Raw genomic sequence first — 15000 nt, 5'->3', positions numbered from 1 at the left:
TGTGTGTGTGTGTAGGAGTGGAAGGATAAACGTTCACTTGTCGATGACATAGTGCCAAGTTCGAATATTAAATGTTGTTCCCTCCATTTCCTTGAGAATGATGTTCCACTTACTAAGAGAATGATGGAAAAGCCTGTCGTGTTGAAGTTAATGAACGAAATCCTTTCCGGAAGAGAAAGTTATAGTTTTCCCTGATAGGATCAGAAAACTGGAAAAGGATTGGACGATCACTGAATATTCAAACTCAAATTTCTGGCTTGAACATCATCTCTTTTTTCTTTTCTGCTCATTAGCACTCATTAGTACAAGTACAAGAATTTAGTTCATGAAACGTTTGCTATCGACAATCAATGATATCAAATCCTCCTCCCAATCCTCCTCCTCCTCCTCCTTCTCCTTCTCCTCCTCCTTCCCCTCCTCCTCCACCTCCTCCTCATCATCGTCATCATCACCTAACTTATATACGATCTTTCTACTTTGGCTGTCTTAATAAAATAAAATCAACGCAGAACGAAATAATACTCACGTGTACTAAAAATCGAATTAGCAAGGTACCCTCCACAGAATTCCGTAGGATCTCCAGCACATTCCATGCCACAATGATCTCCGCCTAAAGGACCATATGTCTCATAAGTGTTGCCACAGTAACATAGCTGACCATGCTAAATTTTAGCGGTTCAAAATATATAACAAAACAATCAATCAATTAAATGGCATGGTATATACAAATTTCAATGGCATCTGAATTAAGATGTAAATAACGACTTCTAATTTGGTTGAAACTGACACAGTTTTGTAAAGTCAATAAAATCGATCCCTACAATTTATCTCTGACTGGTATTTTACTTTATGGATCTATCAACGAAACAGAAGATAAATATAACCACCTCATTAAGTGCGATATCTGATAGCGTTTCGTTATACTTGGATGGTAATTAAATTATTAGTTTATGAAATATGAAATTAGCACAAGGTCAAATATTTATAAATGAATAAAATGAAGAGATAGACGCAGGAGTGGCTGTGTGGTAAGTAGCTTCCTTACCAACCACATGGTTCCGAATTCATCCCACTGCGTGGCACCTTGAGCAAGTGTCTTCTACTATAGCCTCGGGCCGACCAAAGCTTTGTGAGTGGATTTGGCAGACGGAAACTGAAAGAAGCCCGTTGTATATATATATATATATGTATATGTATGTATGTATGTGTGTGTGTGTGTGTGTGTGTGTGTGTGTGTGTGTGTGTGTGTGTGTTGCGTGTCTGTGTTTGTCCCCCAACATCGCTTGACAACCGATGCAGATGTGTTTACGTCCCCGTCACTTAGCGGTCCGGCAAAAGAGACTGTAGTGATCCTATACAACGGCGCGCGCTCGCGCACCGTCCATTTGTATTTCGCGCGTGCGGGGTTGGTGCTTTCACCACCGGAAGAAGAACCCTTTTGCCTACGTAGCAGTTAGCCGAGGCAAGGGGATCGTAAGACGTTGACCACCAGCGTCCAGCAAGCAGCGACTTGAGACAGCAGCGACTGAAGGCGACGGTCACGTATATTTTTTTCCGTCCGAACTTGATTCTAGCAGCACCTTACCAAAAGGCCTTTAACCAAATTGTTGCAGACCACATCTTCTCCCTGTTCCGGACGCCATCTTTGACCAGTGCCGTTTTGCATTTGAACACTTTCTTATTTTACAGCGATAAGGTTCAGCACTGACACATTTATACCAAAGGGATACCAGATAACCACTTATTGTTACTGTTACCACATTAGAGAATAAAGTAGTATATATATTATTTACGTCTGCGTCTTGTTGTTTCTGACTGGTAGAATTCTGGATTATTAAAGCAACGGCTAGTGATTGCTTTCTTGTACCCCGAAAGTACAAGAGAAGATATTCACTCACAGGTTCGTTACAAGACCGATAGAATAAGTACTAGGCTTACAAAGAATAAGTTCTGGGGTCGATTTCTTCGACTAAAGGCGGTGTTCCAGCATGGCCGCAGTCAAATGACTGAAACAAGTAAACTAGTAAAAGAGTAAAAGAGATGATAATAAAGCTGGAATGGTTTGAGCATTTATATTTCAAATATCGGGAGATTGTTTGTAATTTTCAGCCCTTCACAGTGTATGAAGTAAATATCAATAATGTGCTGTAGTTGGCTCAGTTATAACCTTCGCCATTTTCTTATAGCGACATGAATTTTCTTTGAACCTCGTAATAAGAAACATCACATGGCCATGCTTTATCAGACAGAATACAATTTTCCTCGCCTTAAACTGCGTCTCTTTTAAACAATTTTTGGCCGAAAAAAAATAGCAAGCTATCGTTAAAGCTACAAAGCAAATCACGTTCAGTGGGGTTCACAGACAACTCGATTATGTATTATTAATGGACTTGACCCCATAAATAATGACGCTGATTGAGCAGGCTTCAATCGTTGTTTCTAGAATTTTCCTCTGATGGTTTAGTTGGAATACTTGTAATTTGCATAACTATAAAATACTCTTAAACTATTGCTAACAATCTTTTGTAGTTAATGGAGAAATGTCCATCTATATTGTACACACACACACACACACACACACACACACACACATCTGTGTGTATACATATACATAGAAGAACATTAGAATATTGAAACATTAAATTGTATTTACTTACCTGCAGACCAGCATATTTTGTGCTTCTTTCTCGACAGTGATTCTGACATTTTTCTATAGTCATTTTATCTTCTCTCCAGTACCGATTTTCTATTGCAGGAGGACGTCCATCTTTAAAGCAGCCAATATATCCTTAAACGCGGAGAAGTGTTTCAATAGAAATAGACAAGTGACAATATAATCACACATCTGATGCAGATTTGAAAAAATTTAATTTCAGAGTGATGTATGTAGAGCTGTTTTTGTACTACTGCTCACATACAAGTAGGCAAATGTATATATACGCAGCAGCAGCAGCAGCAGCAGCAACAACAACAACGATAATAATAATAGAGTGCCCAATAAAGTTTGCCTCCCTGGCATGGCCCAAATCATCAGGAAAGTATCAGATAGTTGAGATGAATAAAGAGCATGGTACCATAGGCTGCAGGTAGCAAGCCCGCTATGCATGCAAGACTCCAGGGGTTCCAAAAACATGAGTTAAAAGAAAGAATAATAATAATAATAATAATAATAATAATAATAATAATAATAATAATAATAATAATAATAATAATAATAATAATAATGGTTGAAAATCCCAGCAATGGTTGAGAAGCTCAGGACTCAAAGCAGAGACGGAGGGTTTTTTAATTGCAGCACAAGACCAAAGCCTCCCCACCAGAAATTACCAAAAACATGTAATGAAAAGAAATATAACAAGTAACTTCAGAATATGTGGAGATGGAAAGAAACAATAAATCATATTATCTCTGGCTGCCCAGTCCTGGCTAAGAAGGAATATATTCACAGACACCACTGAGTTGGGAGCTACATACACTGGAGGCTATGCCAACATTATGGAATAACAACAGAAAAAAGATGGTATAGGCACACACCAGAAAAGGTCACAGAAAACGAGAAAGCAACCATACTCTGGGATATGCCAATACACACAGATAGAGAAATTAAGGCCAACAGACCAGATATAGTCTGCTTTCTAATTGATGTATCAATACCAGCAGATAACAACGTTTCTCTAAAAGAAATGGAGAAACTTTCAAAATACAAAGACCTGGAAATAGAGGTAACTAGAATGTGGAATCTAAAAACAGAAATAATTCCTATCATAGTAGGCGCATTAGGCATGATAAAAAAATATTCAGACAAATACATAACAAAAATACCAGGACTTACAAACACATATAACATACAGAAAATTGCACTACTGGGCACTGCCCACATCCTACGCAGAACACTTTCAATACAGTAACCATCAGAGCATCACAACAAATCACAGCACATACCCAAGGTACACAGAACTGCGCTCGGTAGTGAAGTGAAAGCACGATGAAAATAAAACTACTGAATGATAATAACAATAAATTCTTCTATTAGCCTCAAGGGTTCACATACAAAACATTAAATGGCATACAACATTATAAAAGATAAAAACAGGACGATACACTGGGTTTTCCACGTGTAAACAATATAAATAGCAATTAAAAATTAAACTAATAAAAACTCCCAATAGGGTGGCTAATCAACAGGGTAAGAGCCCTTCTTTAATTCCCTTTTTAAAGGTGCACGCTCAGAATTGGTCCTTTCACACGGGTCATTTATTTACCTTTCAACAAACTTGTTACAAGGCAACACTTCCCTCTCCACCCTTAACTTTTTTTCAAGCGAAACTTGAAAAAGTTGATGAGGGCTTGGCCGAAGAGGAAAGTGTCTGTCTTTAGCCTTTTCAAACAGAACTGGATGTGAGAATAAGAGAATTAGACCAAAGCCAGACATAGGAATCAATGAACTAGATGCGATATAACGCATACAAACGAAAGAAAAAAAGAAAAAAGAATACTATAGACGAGTTAGATCAATACTGAAAACAGAGCTCAATGCTAAAAACAAGATAATAGGTATTAACACTTTAGCCGTCCCAGTTATAAGTTACAGCAACAATATCTTTAGCTTGACATTAAATAAACTAACCAAAATAGACAGGAAAACAGGAAAAATAATGACAGTATCTAGGATGCACCACCCAAAATCTTACATAGAAAGGTTATATATACAATGTATGGAAGGTAGTAGAGGCTAGAAAACTATTACAAAATAACCACCTTACGATTACAAAATACCTACATTAGAAGCAAGGAAAACTAATACAAACAGCCACAAAACACGAACAAAATAGAAAACTGTTTTCGGTCGTTAAGGAAGCTTAAAAATACAAAAAAAAAGAGTCATAGTACCTGACAACTATGAAGAAATAAAGAATATTGAAAGCACGCTATAAAAATAAAACTACTGAATAATAATAATAATAATAATAATAATAATAATAATAATAATAATAATAATAATAATATAATAATAATAATAATGATGGTGATGATGATGATGATGATGAAGATGATGATGATGATGATGATGATGATGATGATAATAATAATAATAATGATAATGATGGTGATGATGGTGATGATGATGATGATATCATTTTTCGTATAAATCTTTATAAATCATCCAAAACAAGGAGATGATTTATCTGATCACATCTTTTCCCCAGACCGGAAGCTATTTTAACTTTTCGCAATATCAAACTGAGCGGTATCATGGCCAATACAAACAGCAATTGAGTTAAGCAATCACTTTGAAATATTCCACGTCTGATGTTCACTTTTCTAAGTTTGTTTCCTCTAATCAAAATTTGTCTGCCCTACACTGACACGCGATAAAAAAAACACATATAATGGCTCGTAGACGGAGATGAAGAGATATACTATAAAACACATTATTGTCAATAAGTGATACACAGCATATTTGTAATTCCATCTGCCACATTTATTTTGACAATTCTGTATAGTAAGATTTTCACTCATCCAGATTCTGCTTGTCATTACTCTCGATATGGCTTTATCATGAAAACAGCCGATGTAGTCTGCTCATACAAAATAATTAATTCATTTGAGTGACGAAATATTTTTATCTACTCTAGGTATAAGCCCCGAAATTTTTGGAGAGGGGGCCAGGATGAAAGGCAAAGTCGACCTCGGCGGAATTTGAACACAGAACGTAAAGACAGACGAAATACCTATTTCTTTACTACCCACAAGGAGCTAAACACAGAGGGGACAAATAAGGACAGACAAACGGATTAACTTGATTACATCGACCCCAAGGCGTAACTGGTACTTAATTTATCGACCCCGAAACGATGAAAGGCAAAGTCAACCTCGGCGGAATCTGAACTCAGAACGTAACGGCAGACGAAATACGGCTACGCATTTCGTCCGGCGTGCTAACGTTTCTGCCAGCTCGCCGCCTTACAGTGATGAGATATTGACTGTTAAATATATGCGAGCTGATAAAAATCACGGCATATCTGTGAACAATAAGACGAAAGAACATATGAGAAGGAAGCACAAACAATGATTTATACCAAAGAACTGTCAACGAAGGAGTCTATTTATGCCTTCACCCGATCTGCTGGCAATAGCAGCCAAATCGCTTTAAAATCGCAGCTTTCCATCTTAAAATAAAGAGGATACGCAGAATAATGTAGTTCAATTTAGACTGGAACCAAAGAAAAGACGGATAGTCATGGCCGGAACAGCTTTGATTATAAATGTTCTTGATCAGAAATGACCTATAGCTAAACAACTGATCAAAACACCACAAATATCCAACAAATTCAAAATATATTTTAATAGTTTCTTACCTTGCTTCTTTACAAAAGGAACTAAAATTTAAAAAGAAAAAAATATTAATGTACTTGAGGATGACAATATCATTTAATAATTCTAATAAAGTTATAGTTTAGTAAAGTGTGTTTAAGAATAAAAGGAATTTCTTAATATCTGAGGGCAGTTGTTTCATGTTCTGCGGATATTTCATGTTCTGCATCTGTTTCATCTTCCTTCTACCGGATCGTCATAAAAATTAAGAATACTAAGCATGTGATTAATGGGTGTCTTAATGCTGCTATTTTACTAACATTACTTACTAATGGAGTGAAATAGCTTTAACGTAGAATGGAACATCATGTTGTGAGTTTGGTGTCAAGTCATTGGCCGATCATTTCTTAAGTTGCCTTCAAAATCATGACTATGTTTAGTAGGCGTTTGCCTGGAGTTTTAGTCTGTATTACAGTAACTGCAGAGCTCGCATGGATGACATCTAAATAGGAATGTGTTCGTATGTGTTAACAGTATAAGACTGTGTTTTTTGTAGTGTATTGCTAAGTGGTTTTATTAAAGAACAAATAGGTGCGATATTTCTTACCTGAAGAATACACGGATAGTGCGTAACGGCCTCCACATATATCGGATGGCTTACCCGGACATTTGGAGTAACATTTGGACTTATCCAAGGCGCCGTGTTTGCTATAGTTATTAGCACAATAGCAATAAATTGAATCCTGAAAGAATTTGGGAATGTTTTAATTAAAATTTGCAGTTTGTAGAGCGCTGAACAATAGTCATGACGTATTTAGTCATGTCCCTTTATGCCAGAGTCGATTTTCGATAGAAATTATTTCGTCTTAAGCATTTAATATTGCCATCAAGTTAGTGAAGGAATTTAAAATCGGTAACAACCAGCAAAAGAAGAAAACTGAGACATAACTTATTTTATTAAATGCCGAAAGTTGAAGTTTTTTAAAAATCCAATTTCTAATAATCTTCCATAAACTAAATGAAAGAATTTCTCTTAATCATTTACACGTGAGCTTGGGAGATCTAAAGCGCCTGTAATAATCGGGCGAACGATTATTAATAACAAAGAGCTGCTTGAAAGGAATTATTTCTCATGATATATTGACACACTTGTTGATTGCACAGTTGTGTCCCTTGCATGGAGTGCGATTAATGCGTTAATTCATGACGTGCAGAAGGAAAAGCTTGACACTATTTTAACAAACAGTTGTTCGGAAAACCATGAAAATTATGGTACCTCCCTGATTTTAGTATTTTACATTCTTCTCTTGCAAAGATTAAGCTAAGTACCCATTTCGGCATAAATCATTATTATATAAATGACATAAGATTATTACAAGTAAACTAATGATAAAACGAGTCTATCAGTTGGATTCTTGTTCTGTCAATTGTATTACTTATGTGGCATAAACAGGCATGATCTAATTTCATTCACAACTCCTTTATCATAGTAATCTTGGATCTTTGCACGAATTATTAGCCTGTGATCATTAGTATTTGGAAATACTCCCTAAAAAGTCGGTTCATTTTTTTATTACTGAGTGATGCCATTTTATCTCATTTTCAGGACATAACTTTTACTTGTTTATCTCATCCTGTCCATCAATTTACTCTTTGTCGTTAATTTTCATTTCTACCTTCAATGCATTCCTCTGATGATCTATCAACATATAGGATTTGTTCTAACCAGGTGTTCACCTATTGCTTTGCTGGGCTCATCCCATTTTTTCGGTTTAAATGAAATGGATAGCTAGATATTTCTTTCTAGTAAATATGATGAAATTAGTCGAAACTATTCGTACCACCCTTACATCCTCATTGGGACCTAACAATAGGCATTTGTCCCAGATAATTGAATATAAATGTAAGAAAATTGCTACTTGAGTGTATTATATTCTTTTATTTGTTTCAATCCATGGTTTGGCATCATGCTAGGGTATTGCCGCTAATATGCAAGTTTGCTGTACATACTATTCAAGTCTAAGTCATTCTGAGAACGATGCAGATATTGGTTGTAAAATCTGGAATGAAATATGCCTGAAATCATCTAAATATATGTTGAACGAATTGTAAAAGAACAACTATACATAGAAAAGAGATGTATAGCCAGTAGATTTAATTGCTCGAACATAGGGAGAAGGATACTACAGCTGAATTTGGGAGTATTTGAAATAAGAATATAAAAGAGTAGTGAAGAAATATGTAATGAGTGTCATAGAAAAGGCATTAATTTACAGCAGATAATGTCTTACTTGACTTACACTGAGAATATCCATGATTGCCCCAAATTCTTATTTGTTGCCCCTGCAGAATATAAAGCTTTGATGACAATATTTTACTACCACTATAAAAAAGATTCCACTATAGCAGGGGTGGGCAATTGTTTTGGCTTGGTGGGGGGCACTTTGAGAGGGCCGTGGTTTGCAGAGAGCTGCACCTTCTATAACTGATTGTATTCATTAATTACCATTACACTTCATTAAATGCGAAGTGCAAATTACGTCATAGTAATAAATAAAATGAAAACAACAGTGGTACACAGAAAAGGTTTCATTAAATCTATCTATGTGCAAATTACACGCCAGCTAGCACAAATAATTTAATGAGACATTTACAATTCTTTTGAAATTGGAAGTGAGGTGGCTTGTTGAGATCCTCATCATTGCCTGCAAGTTTATGTCAGCCACATTTTTACTCTTGCTGATTTTCAAGCAAGCAAAACTTTGTTCACAAATATATGTGAATCCAAAACTAGAAAACATTTTCCCAACAACTCTTTTCACACATGCATATTTGTCAGTAGATAGAGATTTGTGAAATTCTATCAATGTCACAGAATTAAACAATTCTTTCAGCGTGTGATCTGACTGCACGTCAATTAGTTCAAGCTTCACCTCCTCAGGCGCTGTATCAGTATCAACTGCAAAAGGATAAGGTAGCAAATTGAAATCAGGCTCAATTTTCTTAAAGTTCTGAAATCTTCTGGTGACCTCATCCTCCAAACTCAGCAAATGATCCCTAATCTTGGAAGAAACACTTGCAGGCACTTTCTGTTTTCTTAATAAAGGGAAATGACAAAACTTGCCCTCACCTGCTTGCCTTGCAAATAGTCCTAGTTTTGTTTTGAATGATCTCACATGCCTAAACATTTCATGTACAAACAACCTCTTTCCCTGCAATGTCACATTCAATTCATTTAATTTCTCAAACATATCAGCTGCAAACATCATCTCCTATCTCCAATCCTCACATCCCATTTTGGTCACAAAATCACATGAAAGCCCCTTCATGTCCAGAAAGAGGAGGATTTCATTCTGTAATTCCCAAACCTGTTTCAGCATTTTCCCAGGCTCAATAACTGAACACTGTTGTGGTAAATCACATCATCCATATCCTCAAGCAGAGGTTTAAATTGTTGACGGTAGAGCGCCCTTGCTCTGATTGTGTTCACCACGCTCACTACAGGATTCACCACATCATTTAGGTCCACTGCAGCTTTACAGAGGCTTTCCTGATGCAAAATACAATGAAAAGACAAGATATCATTGTCTGGGTATTCTGTTTTAACTTGTTCTCTGAAAGTTTAATCATACCTACATTTTTTCTGGTAAATTCTTTGGCCTCATCTGTTTTAATGCTTGCCATTCTATTCCATGACAAGGCTCTTTTCTCCACACAATCCTCAACACGTTCATACAAGTCCTGTCCACGGACAAAGATAAGTAACTGTGTAGTGTCTTGGTTATTAGAGCTCTCATCCGGTGCCAACGAAAGCCAAACAAAATTTTTACTCGCTGACTTTAGTTGTTCTGTTAATTCATTACTATTTAAGTCTATGTGCCGTACCATAGTCCTTCTTGATAATGAAATGGTTTCGAATTTGCATCTTGCATCAGGGCACGGGACGCTTGCGCAATCTACCAAGCACTGCTTAATAAACTCGCCATCAGAAAATAGCTTGTTGCTTTTAGCGAGATTGTATGCTGCCATGAAACTTACCTCTGTAGCACTATCTCGAAGTGTCGATTGCTTTGTAAATATGGTCTGTTGCTTCTTCAGCTTCGTAACACACTCTGCAGCTTTTTTCCTGCGGTCTTCCTCGGACATTTCGTTACCAAACGCGCCATGTTTTGTTTGGTGGTGTCGTTTCGATTTGATAGTAAACAGACTGCCTTATTCCCTGAGTTACTGAACAAATATTTGTGCGTCCAGTCTTCATTGAACGCACGGCATTATTTTTCGATTTTGCGCTTTTTAGGAGGGCCCATGTTTTCACGGGTCGGAACGTTACAGATCTTACTGTTGCAAAGAGAAAACTGTTGCGTATGAAAGGAGTGCGCATGTGTATAAACAGGCACATGCGTAGTAGGTATCCGCCAATTAAAACACGGGGCTAATTTTCTGTGAAACAAAGGAAGCAAGTCTCTGTTCAAGTTAGCTTTGGTACTAGCAGTTTACTGTGATCAGTCTACGAAAATTATAGACTTGGAAAATTATTTTGCTGAATGCTTCCGCAGGCTGTATGCAGTCCGCGAACGTGAATTACCCACTCCTGCACTATAGCACCTGTAAATTTATAGATAAATTCGAATGAATTACTTACTTCCAAACCAGCATATTTGTATCCCCATTTTCCGCATACTACTCGACAGATTTTGGCTGTCATTGCTTGATTTTCCCAGACTTTACTTGGCATCGCCCTATCTTCAGAATCTTTGAAACAGCCAATTGCACCTAGTAAAAATAGACAAATCAAAAAGCATTAATTTATTCCAGTGTATTGTGATTGATGTCAGTGCTTAGTTCCGACTTTTGTCATATAACTTCATTCGATCTGTTTCATTGTAAGAAATCTTTATTATATCTGAAGTTGCTGGTAAGTTACCAAAGAACGAACTTGAAACTAACAATAGATTTACACCTCGGTACTATTTCAATACTTATCTCACGTGAGAAAAGTATGAAAATCACAATTCATTCCATACACAGAATTGATAATAAAACCAAATTTCAAATTAAGAACTTAACGGTCAGTTTTCCTTTGATCCTTCGCTAGTAGTACTAGTAGCACAAATTGGTTTCAATTCAATAAGCTGCTGTAACTCCTCGGAGATGCAAATACCATACAAAGAGATAATATCGAATACATTTCAATTCACAGAGAGTTAAATCATTACACTTCTTATCAATATTAATGATTTATATCAATGTAAAAAAATATTATATTCTCATATTCTTTAGGTATTTTAAATTATATTTCTGACCACGAGTATATGATTGCGTGTCCTCAGGCCCCTCTACAGTATATAACAACGCAAAACTACAATCTAATGGCATACAATTCCTTGCTATGTATTACCAAATCATAAGTATGCCACGCTTAAAGAAATAACCATGGTATTTGGTTTTGGTATCTCATAAAATTACAACTTACAAATCGGAGGGGGATTACTGAATGAATGAATTGAGCTGTGAATGATAATAGCAAAATTCGTGAAAGGAACACTTATAAAGTAAAAAATTATTTCAGATTTGTAAGATTAATTTTAAAAGTATCAGACGATGGGGAATATTGAAGAAAACAAAAAAATTATTTACCATCAAAGGATGACATACTGGTAGTTGTTGCTGTCGTTGAATTTGTAATCGGATGCTTTGTTATAGTTGTGGCTTTAGTTGTGTTTAGAACTTTAGCAATTGTCGATGTTATTTTTGCAGTAGTTTTTTCTGTAGTAGAAAGTGTTGTTGTTGTAACCATAGCTGTAGTATAATGAGAATGTAAAAATCAAATTATAAATATCTTGACCAAATGGCTGTTCAAGTACTACTTTTTAGTAATAACACAAGTAATTGCACTGTGAAAAGAGAATAACACCACAAATGAAACGTAGTTGTGGCTAAATGTTTTTAGAAGCGGGCTAAAAAGACCACGCATTATTTCAAATTTTGTTGATGTCTTTTCCTTCAATTATCTATTTCAAGGTACATCACGACTGCAATCACCTATTTGCAGGCATAGTCACGATTAAGGACTCTGGATAACGACGGCAATAAACTGACATTTCTCATACACTCTGATGTCATTTTGAAATAATAATTTCTCACTTAAACAAAGCTGGCAGTGAAGATTTGTGCGAAAACTGTCATGTACATAAAAGGTAGCATAGTGGAAGATCGAACTCACTACAACAATGTCCAGTCTCCAATGTCTGGTCAATAATAATAATAATAATAATAATAATAATAATAATAATAATAATAATAATAATAATAAATTCAAACCCCAAAGAATCCCTCCCAACACGCGGCTATGATGCTCCCCCACTACTTCTGCTCATGATCAGAGATGCACACATCGTCGGCCACTCAGGGACATGGCCAACTGGTTAAGGTCAAACAACTGACAAGCAAATCTGTGGTATTGAGCAGAATATTTGCTGTAGCCCATCTTTTATACCAAGACAAAACAATGTACATGTTAACACTTCCAACCAGTTAAGATCAGAAGCCATGAGAGCCACTGTCTAGTGCTGCATTAAGGCGTTATTATTATTATTATTATTATATTATTATTATTATTATTATTATTATTATTATTATTATTATTTAAGGCGGTAAGCTGGCAAAATGTTTAGCTGAATTTTATTCGTCTGTATTTTCTGAATTCAAGTTCTGCTGAAGTCAACTTTGTCTTTCACCCTTTTTGGGGGTCGTAAAATTAAGTACCAGTGAAACGCGGGGGTCGTTGTAATCGACTAGTCCCCTCCCTCAAAGGAAGAATAGAAGCGGAAATGAAGTTGAAAATGTGTACGGAATAAATTAATTATATTTTAAAACATAGGAATACACTGGACCGGTTTCACTATACACTTTCAAAAGTGTATAGTGTAAGGAACTATGTCTATATGTGGGTGTATATAAGTGTGTATATATGTATGTATGTATGTATGTATGTATGTATGTATGTATGTATGTATGTATGTATGTATGTGTGTGTGTGTGTGTATGTATGTGTATGTATGTATGTATGTATGTATGTATGTATGTATGTATGTATGTGTGTGTTTATGTATGTGTGTGTATGTATACACATACACCCATGTATATGTGTGTGTGCATATGTATATACATAGGCATATCTCTATAAATGTGATTAAAGGTGCCGAAGCACCTACATTGCTAGAAATAAGAGTTATAAACTCTTAATGCTGTATATAGCTACACTGACAGGGGAGGTAACCACTCCATCACCGTCTCTAGAAAGACTAAACTAGGCCTAGTTTCACCAAGTGACTACTCAAACGTTCGATGATTTGACTAGTTCCGTCTGCCAGTATATATATTTTTTACCATAAAAATTTATGAGTGATTTTGCGAAATGCTAATGCATATACTAGGCGCAATGTATTACCATGAAGGAACAATTTAATCGTCACTAAGTGTGACTAACGGTGCCGAAGCACCTACATTACTAGAAATAAGAGACAGTCATAGTAAAGTTGGTCTGTTAAATCTGTTATGTTGTATTTGCTTGCTTTATATCCAGCAACGCCTATTTATTCTTTTGTTTTGAAAAATTCTACTTGTACATATAGAAAATCAGTTCCAAAATTGAGTTGAAGGTGGGTCGGGTATGAAGCATTATAACCATTCTCTTTTCGGACCACAGGATGAAGATGCATTTTTCAAATATGACCTGGTGCGATCCATGATTTTCGGTTTCATATTGTAGTTTGTGGTGTATTAGTCTTTCTGTGATAGGTTATATTAAGGCAAACTAGTGTCTGCTCTTCTATCTATAATTCTGAAAGAATGGATATCCTGGCAGATACTAGGTTTAAATGAGTTTTCAATGTAGTTAAATATTTCAGCTTCAAAGTTTGTTGTCTTAATGGATTTAACACTGAAAAAGATTTAGAAGCGGTGTTAAGTGAAAGGTCTCGGACGTCGATTCCGACTATTTGTGATTCGAAATGAGATGAATAGGGGTAATTTTGTTGAACAGTCCCTAATATCTTTAGCGAGTGTGTTTATACTAAGGCGAAAAGTTTGCCATCGAGGTTTGTGTGGGTAGTGAGTCTGAACTTTAGCATTTTAGGTTTGCAATGTTCGTGCGAGGCAGATTTGTTGGTTTTATTCCTTAGACAATGGATATTATCTTTGAATTCCATCAGCATTGACATATCGCTGTAGTACTGGGGTGCGCTGGTGAAAATAGCTCAGGTCAAGAGTGTGCTGCTTTACTCAGTTATTGATGGTGGAAGGTAATTTGTTGGGATCTTTGTTAAAGTATGGTAGTTTTTCATTTGATTTTCTTAAGCGTTGCTAATAACTAAAAATGAAAAACCACCTAGGCATGCGATGACTACTAATTGCTGCAGCACTGCAACCACATGAATAGCCAGATAATCATTGGGGCATGTATGTAAAACTAGAGAAAATTAGCCTCTTCCAGACAAGCTAAAAAATACATACATTCAGAAATAAATGCAGCAGCAACAGCCACGATACCCTCAAACTGAAATGCACACAACCAATATCAAATGCAAAAAGAGAAACTGTTGTTCTCTGATCGACTCCACCTTGGCCTCCCCCAGTATCAACGGAAGTATAATTAACAGTTGCATACAGAGGAGAATGAGAGAT

The 15000-nt window shown here is 36.1% G+C and overlaps 2 protein-coding genes across 4 annotated transcripts in view; both read right to left on the bottom strand.

Annotated features, from left to right (window-relative positions):
• Window positions 1–2827, bottom strand: part of LOC118765708 (kremen protein 1-like) — a 15975-nt gene extending 13148 nt beyond the window's left edge. For all 3 annotated transcript variants that reach the window (XR_005001573.1, XR_005001574.1, XM_036508081.1), the window contains exons 1-2: window positions 2658–2827; window positions 527–662 (exon numbers count right to left, since the gene is read on the bottom strand). Coding sequence is in view for 1 of the 3 variants with exons in the window: in XM_036508081.1 (XP_036363974.1) it covers window positions 527–662; window positions 2658–2720 (199 nt within the window). In the remaining 2 variants the exon portion in view is untranslated. The remainder of the gene's footprint in view (window positions 1–526; window positions 663–2657) is intronic.
• Window positions 2828–5337: 2510 nt separating this feature from the next.
• Window positions 5338–15000, bottom strand: part of LOC118765861 — a 34295-nt gene continuing 24632 nt past the window's right edge. Inside the window, exons 5-9 of the mRNA XM_036508547.1 lie at window positions 11953–12114; window positions 10958–11088; window positions 6923–7058; window positions 6360–6380; window positions 5338–5579 (exon numbers count right to left, since the gene is read on the bottom strand). Coding sequence (XP_036364440.1) covers window positions 5338–5579; window positions 6360–6380; window positions 6923–7058; window positions 10958–11088; window positions 11953–12114 — 692 coding nt within the window. The remainder of the gene's footprint in view (window positions 5580–6359; window positions 6381–6922; window positions 7059–10957; window positions 11089–11952; window positions 12115–15000) is intronic.

This window comes from Octopus sinensis, linkage group LG13 (genome assembly GCF_006345805.1).
Source record: "Octopus sinensis linkage group LG13, ASM634580v1, whole genome shotgun sequence".
Classification (NCBI taxonomy): domain Eukaryota; kingdom Metazoa; phylum Mollusca; class Cephalopoda; order Octopoda; family Octopodidae; genus Octopus; species Octopus sinensis.
Note: the sequence above shows the minus strand (reverse complement) of the source record. Positions and strands in the feature narration are given on the sequence as shown.